Consider the following 10,270-nt stretch of genomic DNA (forward strand, 5'->3'; position numbering starts at 1 on the left):
CAACTGGGGCCCCTTGTTGTGCTACCGTCAAACGCAATCACAGTGGCGACAAATTTCTCAACATGGTCAGAAAAGAGCAAGACCTCCTGAGACCTGGACCGCCCGATTGGAGGCATCTACGTTCTGAAACAGTGTTTGAGAGATTTGGTCTTAATGCGCTGAAGAATTTTGCTGCAATCCATTAAATTTCTAATGTAAAACTTTATTCGTAAAAAGATTCTGGACAAATCACTTTTTTCTCCAGTTGTTTTATTTCCTTTAAATGTATATAATACCCACTAAAACGATTTGCATGGAGAAGCTGTTGGTCCACGGACTTGATAAAACTAAAGTGAACGACTTAATCAGTCTTGTATATCAGGCACATTAAAGTTTTGGAACAGAAGTGGATGTCAGATTACGAGTTTCTTCCAAACCGTCCTTGAGATGAATTGAAAGACGACCGTAGTAACATGATACTGGCTGTTGTCTGTTGCAGAGACATGCTATTAGGGAGCATTTCCTTCCATTACTGCCCCACAACCTAATCATGCAGTCACAGTATTGATTATCTTAAGGGCTATGATGTAACTGGTTTGCTTTGGCTGCTCCATCTAGTGATCAAACATTAATTTCTTTGGAACTTTTCAACCTTACAGTTGAATCAGCAGAATATTCAGACGAGATTTAGAATTTATCACTGACGTTTGGCCAAAAAAAAATAAAAATCTTGACTGCACTTAGTGGGCAGCCATATAGGAAACGATAAGTGGACATGGAAACCACTGCAGCCTCTTAAGCGATGACCTAAATTGACACAAAGCTCTACTGCAAATGGAATTTCTTTGCGTCTTGCCAGAAAGGACGTTTGAGTTATGGCTTCAGCTGGTCAGCACCTTGGACAGAGTCACTTTTTGAAATGGTGCTGAAACATCCCTCAATTAAGTTTTTTTTTCTCTCTAACATGACTAAGATATCTCGAAGTTTGAGGTAAATGAGACTCAAAGATTTGCAGGGTTGGCGCCAGTAAAGGCGCACAGGGGAAGGGAGGGGTGACGCCTTCATCTCCATCCCCCTTTGGTCTTATATGCGCAGCTGAACTCTTCCTCTTGAGGATGCGGTGAGTCCTAAGTGTTTCCCTCCGTCCAGCCCACTTTGTTTGGATCACCTCCGCGCAGCACAGCCATGCTTTTCCACTCCTCTCTGACTTTTTTCATCTGTTTTCTCGACCTCACGTTCGTCTCTTCCATCCGAAAGTGCCAGGAGGAGCTCTGCCCCGACGACTTGGTGTGCTGCAAGCCCCAAAACTCCACGCGCACCGCCTGCTGCCGGCAGGTGGTGGACCCGACTTTTTACAGCATCGGCGTGGTCACTCGGAAGCTGTCGGGGATCCTCATCCTGCTGCTGCTCTTCACTTTGGGGTACGGTTTCCACAGGCTGCTGTGCGCCAGAGCCAGGACGCAAACGCCGCCGCACCAGCACGGACTACAGACCATCACCGCCTCGCAGGAGATGCTGGTGGACAGCTGCACGCCGGACAGCGCCGTTGATCCACTTCCACAGTTGCCCACGTACGAAGAGTGCAAACAGCTGCCAACTTATGAGGAGACACTGCGGGAAAGTGGGACTATCCAACCTGGATGCTACATGGACACATCGGGGATTTACAACCAGCAACGGAAGGTTCTTCATCCAGCTTGTGGTGTTTGATGCGCAAATGCTGAAATAAGAAGGCTGACAAGCGATTCTGGTGAAAAGGAACTTTTTCTTGAACACATTTAAGGGGGAAAAAAGGTTCAAAAAACTAATTTATTAGATGTATTCTAGAATGTAATCAATCCAAACCACTTATCTGTGTTTGTCCCTCCCTCTTTTTCGTGGTATCAGCGATTGTTTGGAATGAGCTGCGGGAGTGGTGGATCAATAAAAGTGGTTTTAATGCGAGCTGATATTTTCCCAAGATTACATGAGTTCAAGAACATCTGAGCAACAGGAATTCATGAAGTCGAAACTTCTACACTCCATTTATGTTTGGGTTATAAAATATTAAAAAATCCAAAAATATTCTTGTTTGGACCAATTTTTATTTACACAATTTTGGCACAAATAAGTCCTTATGGCCTGCTGGTTGACCGGATGAATTGCACTTTTTCTTTAATGTTCTCTTTGACCACTCCAGCCTCTGACGGGAGTCTGACCATCTGCACCACCCTCCTGAACGCGTCCCGAACTCCAAACCCAGTGGAAGCGGAGCACGGCTGAACGAACCAGTCCCGATCGGAGCACATCCTCCTCAGGTCGATCCTGTCCTTCAGTTCCGTGACGGTCAGAGCGCCGCTCACATCCTGCTTGTTCGCCAGCAGGATCAGCGGGCGGTGGCGCAGCAGCTCGCTCCCCAGGATGAGCTCCAGCTCCGCGCGCGCCTCCTCCAGGCGGCTCCTGTCGGCGCTGTCCACCACGTACACGACGGCCGCGGCGTTCAGGTAAAAATCCTGCCAGTGCTCGCGCATCCTCGCCTGACCCCCGACGTCCCACATGGTCACAGAGATGCTCTTCCGGTTCTTCCTGGCCTCGAACATTTCCACGTTGAAGCCAATCGTCGGCACGGTGGAGACGCTCGCGTCGTGTTTCATTTTGTAAAGGAGGGTGGATTTCCCAGCATTGTCCAGACCAAGAAGAAGAACTTGAACTTCTGGTTGTTTTGACGCCAGATGGCCCATAGCGACGCGGGAAACGTGCGCCCTGCTCGGTCCGGGTACGCGCCGCTCCAAATGCTGTTTGCTCTCTGCGTTGCCCGGAGTTTTAATAGATAAGCAGTCGCTCCATGCAGAGAAAACGCATGTTATGATAAGGTGCCACACCAGGGAGCAAAGGTTAAGATTAGCAAATCCCTAGTCAGCTCTATCAATGCCACTAAACTTTGTACTTTAATAATACACACGTGAGAACGGAGCAAAGCAGAAGAAGTTTACAGAAGAAAAGTGCGCATCACCTTTCAGATTGCTTTAATCTTTACGCACAAACGTTATTTCATCATATTCATGGAAGGAAGTTCATGTTTCACATTTGTGATTAATAAGAGGCAATTAAACGTTTTTATGCACAAAAATGAAATAGAAAAATCAAATAAATAATAGTTTAAACCTTCAATAATATTTGTTTTTCACAAAAATGGTTGTGAATGTTTAAACTGTTAGTTTTCTATTCCGTATCCTAGAACACCTCAAAGTGCTTAACATAAATTAAACAGAATTAAAACAATAATTGAAAATATAGTAATCATAATAAAAAACATCATTTTTATAAAAACAAACAAGGAAGCGGTCCAAAAAGTCAATTTTAAACCTGAAAAAAAAAATGTAAAAACCACAAAAAGATAGTGGTTATAGATGACTTTTTGATTGTTTTTCTTCACATTGCATCAAGCCCACCTCCTTCCACAGGTGAGACCCACAGTGCTGGAATGTGGTCTCCTTTTTGTCCTGATCTCATGGACCACCAGTAAACCTGCACTATAGGAGCTGAGGAAGTAATTCTGATGATAAAAAACAAAAACAAAAACAAATGAAGGTCCAGTTCCATTAAGGCATTTATGAACTGATAAATAACCTTAAAATCGATTTAAATCAACGTCATTAAAACATGTTAAAATAGTACAGAGTATAAAAAGTGAAAATAAAAGAGAGGAAAAATTAATTAAGGCTAGTCAGCTAATATTGTACCAATATTTGGCATTGCTGCTGACGTCATCCAAGTTCCCATCTTTTACTTTTTCCACATTTTTTCAGATTTACTGATGCAAACAAACAATGCAAGACAGTGTTTCCAAAGAAAACAACCATAGCTCTTCATCAGTATGCACCTTCCTCACACTCAAAGGAAGTGATCAACATCCAGCTCTCTATGACGCAAGGAGCCCATTTTCACCCACTGACCGAGATGCGTAAAGACGCACGAAGGAAACATCCTCACGGAGCTCGTGGATGCGTTTTCTCCTATAGTGGCTTTTCCAAATCAGGACTTTTTTGTGTCAAGATCTGGTCCATTTCTCTCTGGGTTTCACCCACACACCCCCGGTGGGGTTGTCCATCACGTACACCAGTGCTCCGGCGTCCCGGCGGCTCTGGGGCCATGAGGAGTGGGGGGAGGATTTCTCCGGGACTCGAGCGGAGGGGCAAAAGCAGGCCGTGGGAGTGGACGCCTTCTTCTGGATGCGGACGACCGGAGCCGGGCTCGAGCAGGAATCCGTTTCCTCGGAGCGCTGGAAAATCACCCGAGCTTCAAAGGAGGGTTTGGAACCGTGCTGCCCCATAATGCCTTAAACAATAAGAATAGATTCCAAAGGAGAGGATTGATCCCTTGAAGTGAGCTGTGGTTCAACCAGAGCTGTTTTAAATAGTGTTTGCGCACAGCCTTCCCGTAACGATGACTGACTCTTGCTTTCAGCTATTAGTCACGTATATATGAGGATCCAGAGCACTTGGGTAAGTCCCAGCTATTCTGAGAGTGCCCACCTGCTGCTGACTGTCTTTGACCCCCTTCCTTTGAGTGGTTTCAGGTTGCGCGCGCTCCTTGCAGAGGCGTATGAAGCACCAGAGAAGTCTAGAAACTCTTATTTTCCTTAAATTCTTGCCTTCAAAACTTATGCAAATTCAAATCAAGGTTCTTGAATATATAAACATATTTATTTTGTTCCCTTGATTTAGTCGGTCTCACTTTTGGGAGCAGAGTCTCAGTTGAGTGGAAGTGTGCTCATATATCCCCTGGAACGCGTAAAGCAATTAGGGGTGTGCCAAAATATCGATATTGCGATATATCGCGATATTTAGTCCTGCGATCGATTCTCGATGGGTTCTCACCGAGTATCGATATTATATTTTCATTTAAAGAGGCTATAGCGCTGAGCGTCTGAGTCGCGCGCCGGAACTATGGGCGCACGCTGCGTCGGACTTTTAATAGCGATGCACGCGCTCATTTGGGAGAAGCACCGGTGAGATACAGGCTCTGTAGCGCGTGTGTGAAGCATGCCTACCTGTCAGCATTTATCCTCCATCTGTAGGAGATCCAGCCGGTAAGAAGTGACTTTGTCTGAGCGCTAGAATGTCAGCGATCTCTTACTTTCTGTTTGCTGTGGGAACTGAGCGCGTGCTACGCAGTTGTCTGTGTATGCTTCAAGGAGCGTCGGAATTTTCGCTTTCATGCACTTCAATGTTTAACCTGCTGCTGTACGGTGTAACTTTGATAAATTTATAATGTGACGTTTTCAAACAATGTAATTACTTGTTGCTAATGTTAATTTTAAAGTAATTCTTAAATAAAAAAGCAGGATTTGATGTATGAAGTTAAATTTAAATGTAATTAAACTAAAGTACATGAATTCACTGTAAAATTAGGGAGAATGCTAATTAATTGAAGCACTTAAAATTATATTTATTGCCATTATTATGTGTGTTTTAAGGTTTTTACCTATTGACTGCTGACTGACCAAATGGAAAAATGATAAAAATTGGAAAAATAATCTCAAGTAACAGTCTGAGTAAATCAGCCTTTATTTTTGGATGCTCAGCCCTTTTCAAGTGAGAGAAAAGTGCACAAAAAATTAGGTCAATTTTGAGAGAGGCTGTAAAACATTATATTCATCATCCTTTGGTGTGACGTTCTTTTGGAGGTAGATAGCTGTCACTACTTGACTTATTTAATATTTGTTCTGTTTACAACAATTCTGCACTAAGTAGTGTCACTGCTGATCATGTTTACTATTGTTAACATTGAATCTGACAGATAATTCCAATTCAGTTGTTGTCAATGTTTGTCAAAGACATAGTTTTACTGATTTCAACAATTTTGCACAAAAGTGTGTATAATTTGTTGCACAAAATAAGAAAAGTTGTTTAGTATGATTGTGTTTAAGGTAAAAAAGACAAATGGGGATATATTTCCCCCCAAAAACATGTTCTATATAATGGTAGTTATTAGAGAGGATTTTTACCAATTATCGCAGTATCGCGATATTATCGATATCGTGAGCCATGTATCGCGTATCGTATCGTATCGTATCGTGAGGTACCCAGTGATTCCCAGCCCTAAAAGCAATCATCATAACAGTTCCTCTATCCATATATCTGTTCCTTTGGTCTATTTGATATTAGATTATATTGCAAGTAAACTGTAAAAAAATGATATTACTGCAATTTTATGTTCCTATTATCTCGAATATATTTTTGTTTATTTATATTTGTGAGAAAATTGCAAAGAATGTGTGTGCACCCCTGGAAGAAAAGCTTTGCATTGCAGCTAATTGGGGATCCATAATTAATAGACAAACAAATAAACAATAAACTAAACATGTTGTAAGTTTTGTGTTAAATGCCATCCATTTGGTTTAATCTGGCCCAGTCGTGAAGAGAAAAAATATAAGGAAGTTGAAGAAAGAAAAAAAAAAAGCAAGTTTCTTTCTTTCCCATACCTGTGGCGAGTTTTGGTTATGTAAAGAAATGACCCCAATGTGCAATTCTGCCACTAGGAGGAGCAAATAAAAAGTAGTCAAAGCAGGAACAGATTTTTTTTCTTTGTATTTTGCACAATTGAATGACATTGTCAGGATTTAAATCCTGATATTGACGGCCTGGTGAAGCCTAAACGATACAGTTTCAGGGGCGAAAGGAAGTTAACTCCAAATTCTTACGTTCACAAATGTTTGCAAGTTTAATTTTTCATTCAGTTGCATATTAATATTTTAGGCAGGGTGTTTAATTTTGTTTTTCTATCGCCCCCTCTTGAGTTTACATCGGGCCCAGCCAGCAAGCCCAGGTTGAAAAGCCCATATGGTTGAAAAGTGATCAGAAACTGTGGTTTCTGTGGTGGCCCCAACTGTGTTTACCACATTGACTTAAACAGGGATTCACTGAGTTAGCTTGCGTTCTAGTGAACTCCGCTGTAGCATGTTAGTGAGCTCTTCTGTTGCAAGCTAGCAAGCTACACAGTAGCGTTATAGCAAGCTCTGCTGAAGCGAACTCCTCTTTATCGAGGTAGTGAGTTCCACTATAGCATGCTAGCAAGCTCCACCATAGCATGCTAGCGAGCGCCTCTGTATCATGGTAGTGAGTGCCACTATAGCATGCTATCAAGCTCCACTGTAGCATGCTAGCAAGATCCTCTGTATCAAGGTAGTGAGCTCCACTATAGCATGCTAGCAAGCTCCACTGTAGCATGCTAGTGAGCTCCACTATAGCATGCTAGCGCCTATGTATTGTGGTAGTGAGTTCTACTATAGCATGCTAGCAAGCTCCACTGTAGCATGCTAGCGAGCGCCTCTGTATTGTGGTAGTGAGTGCCACCATAGCATGCTAGCGAGCTCCACTGTAGCATGCTAGCGAGCTCCACTGTATCGTGGTAGTGAGTGCCACTATAGCATGCTATCAAGCTCCACTGTAGCATGCTAGCAAGGTCCTCTGTATCAAGGTAGTGAGCTCCACTATAGCATGCTAGCGCCTCTGTATTGTGGTAGTGAGTTCTACTATAGCATGCTAGCAAGCTCCACTGTAGCATGCTGTGTAAAATTGAATAAACCATTTAAAAAAAAGTTGAAATCCATTGGTCTCTTTGAATGAATGAATAATAATACGTGAATACACTACTAGGTTGTTTGAGGATTTTTTTTTCCAACTGAGTTAAAAACAAAGCTACAGATAATAAGTAAGAAATCTGTTCTCCACATTTGACTCATCCCCTGGGGGAGTGGTGAGCTGCAGACACAGCTGCACTCGAGAATCCTTTGGTGGCTCAACCCCTTAATGCTGAGTGTCAAACAGGGAGGTCCCACTTTTAGAGTCTTTGGTATGACTCGGCCATGGATTTGATCTCGCAACCTTCAGGGTTGGGTGAACTTTTTTACTCATGGGCCATGAAGTGGTTCTGAAATCTGACAGAAGAACTGGACCAGCAGCAGATCTGTGGTGTATTTCACCTCGTAAAATGAGGAAATCACACACAATCCTTGGTTTTGATTAAAAATTACTTTAAAACAGAACATTTTGGAGTTTCTGTTTCAAAACTGTGGTTTTTGTTCTAGTTTTAGTGCCGTTTTCACTAATGTGTTGATGTCTTTCACGGAAAAACTCAAACTCAGGGAAATGCTGCATTCATGTGTTGTTGGAATAATCGGAAAAATGACTGTCCAACTTGGAAATCATACATGAATATTGGAAAAAACAACAAATATTCAAACGCCACATGAATGCAGAATAACTTAATGCGCCTGAACGAAGGTGAATTCATCTATCGAGAACTACAACATTAAAGAGTAACCAAACAGGGAAGTTGGAGGCTGACTCCACCCACAGCTGAAATGTGAAAATCCAGTCAGAGGGGTGGGGCTTGGGGGCTGCATTGTTTTCTTTACTGGAGCTGCAGATCATGATGGTTTGACCAGTAATGAAATTTAACTGTAATGCCTCAGTTCAACCTGTAGGGGGCAGCACACAGATGGTTTTTGACTTTATTTTCAAGATTTAGACACATTTATTTTAATTTGTCAAAAAATTTGGCAACAAATGGAACTTTTAAAGCCCCATTTAAAGGATAAAAATAGTTTATTCCAGTTTGGCGGGCCAGATTAAATAGTTTTCTGTTCTGTCTATTCTTTTAAACATTTTTTTATCTTTTATTTATTTTTATTTTGTGTTGTTTTTGTTGGCAATGTTTATTTCTTTAGATAATTGTGACTTTTTGCGGGAAATCAAAGTATTAAGGGGGGGTACTCCCCCCCCCCCTCCCGACCATGCTAAAATCCTAAAAAAAAGCCGATTCTAATCCCCCTTAAAATAGAATTAAATACATTTCTGCAGATCATTTTGGCACAATAAAGACAAACAGATTTCACATGAAGACGTTTGTTTAATACTGTTTATATGAATCAGAAGATCATTCACTCTGTGTTAGATATGAACTGCTTTTCACAGTAAAATGATTTTTTTTTTTTTTGTAAACTTCTGCTTATAGGCGAGAGAAATAAAAAAGAAAAACACAGTAAGTTTATGCTGATGTGGTAATCTTCATCCAAAAAAAAAAAAAAAACTCAATAAATAAGGCATTGGGGTAAATTATTACATAAAGAAAACGTCTCAGCGTTTCTCTCAGCTGATGACAGATCATTGAACACAGTGGTAAACAGCTGAACTGAAAACAGTAGTAAATCAAGTATGCTTTAACTGGAACTTTCCTCACCGCGACTCCCGTTGATGATGACGTTTGTATTGCTTCAGGAGCGCATCAGGTTTCTAGCTGCATTCTGTATGAGTCATCCTTATGAAGTCACGTGTGCTTTCCAGGTCGAAGGTGGCCTCCAGTGTCCAGCGACAGATGCGGTGTTTCTTTCACGAACAGACCGCCTCATCCGAACGTGAAGGGAACGCGCTCCATTACACTCATTTCTGCTTCTAAATGGGGTTTTACATACATCCAAACCCGTTACTCAGAACAGCACGATGCTAATGTGGGCTGATATGTACATGACGTTTAATGCAGCACTTTCTCCCCGTTTCTTATTGGGTATCACACTCAATCTGCAGACCTTAAAATAGAGTTTCAGTCATGCTGGATAAAGATTCTACTTCCTTATAGAGGAAAGAAAATATTCTTATCAAACATGTGACAGTCAGAAAACGAGCATATAAGGCTTTTAAAATTCCTTCGATTTCCTGAAAAAAAAATGGTGCCACCAGAAACATTCAGTAAGTCAACAAAAAACTACAGACGGATTAAGCTTTTACTGAAAAAAGTTGCTAAATGTGTTCGACTTAACATTTCCATGCTGATTATTTTGTTTTATTTAGTTGAATTTAACAAATAAATGCTGTAACGGAAAGTTTGCAGAAGTGAGTGTTCGATACCCAGCAGATGAATGCATTTGGGGATTTAAAAAATAAAAATAAAAAATTAACCCTTTAACCCCGGAGCTCCAGTGTTTACGTTTTTTGATTTGCTATAACTTTTATGGGGTCAAATCAGGATCAGCTTAAAGTGAACGAAAAAACAGATTGAAAACTTGAAAAATAGATGTTGTAACTGGAAAAAAAAATAGAAAATTTGAAAACAAGATATTGTAAATTTGACTAAAAAAAAGAAAATTTGAAAAAAAATTGGGGGGAAATTTGAAAAAAATATACTGCAAACTTGAAATAAATTATGAAAAAAAAGAAAATTGAAAAAATACTGAAAACAAATTTAAATTTAAAAAAGTTGAAAAAATTAAAATTTGAGAAAAATTTTTTTTTTGAAAATTTGTAAAACA

General features: G+C 40.9%; 2 protein-coding genes across 3 annotated transcripts in view; one reads left to right on the top strand and one right to left on the bottom strand.

Annotated features, from left to right (window-relative positions):
• Positions 1-231, top strand: part of LOC112139612 (zona pellucida sperm-binding protein 3) — a 4,195-nt gene extending 3,964 nt beyond the window's left edge. The window contains exon 9 of one of the 2 annotated variants that reach the window (XM_024262450.2): positions 53-231. In XM_024262450.2, coding sequence (XP_024118218.1) covers positions 53-90 — 38 coding nt within the window. In that variant the 3' untranslated portion in view covers positions 91-231. Of the gene's footprint in view, positions 1-29 lie in introns of both variants that reach the window. The other variant, XM_024262451.2, reaches the window with a different exon arrangement.
• Positions 232-2,043: 1,812 nt separating this feature from the next.
• Positions 2,044-2,905, bottom strand: arl14 (ADP-ribosylation factor-like 14). Its single transcript, XM_024262453.2, has one exon. It carries the CDS (start codon positions 2,697-2,699, stop codon positions 2,094-2,096), a length of 606 nt encoding a protein of 201 aa, XP_024118221.1. The 5' UTR covers positions 2,700-2,905; the 3' UTR covers positions 2,044-2,093.
• Positions 2,906-10,270: the final 7,365 nt, after the last annotated feature.

This window comes from Oryzias melastigma, unplaced genomic scaffold, assembly GCF_002922805.2.
Source record: "Oryzias melastigma strain HK-1 unplaced genomic scaffold, ASM292280v2 sc00306, whole genome shotgun sequence".
Taxonomy (NCBI): Eukaryota; Metazoa; Chordata; class Actinopteri; order Beloniformes; family Adrianichthyidae; genus Oryzias; species Oryzias melastigma.

Bases quoted from the DNA above. Each gene is read 5' to 3' on its own strand.
- arl14 (XM_024262453.2), bottom strand. From the start codon at position 2,699: ATGGGCCATCTGGCGTCAAAACAACCAGAAGTTCAAGTTCTTCTTCTT.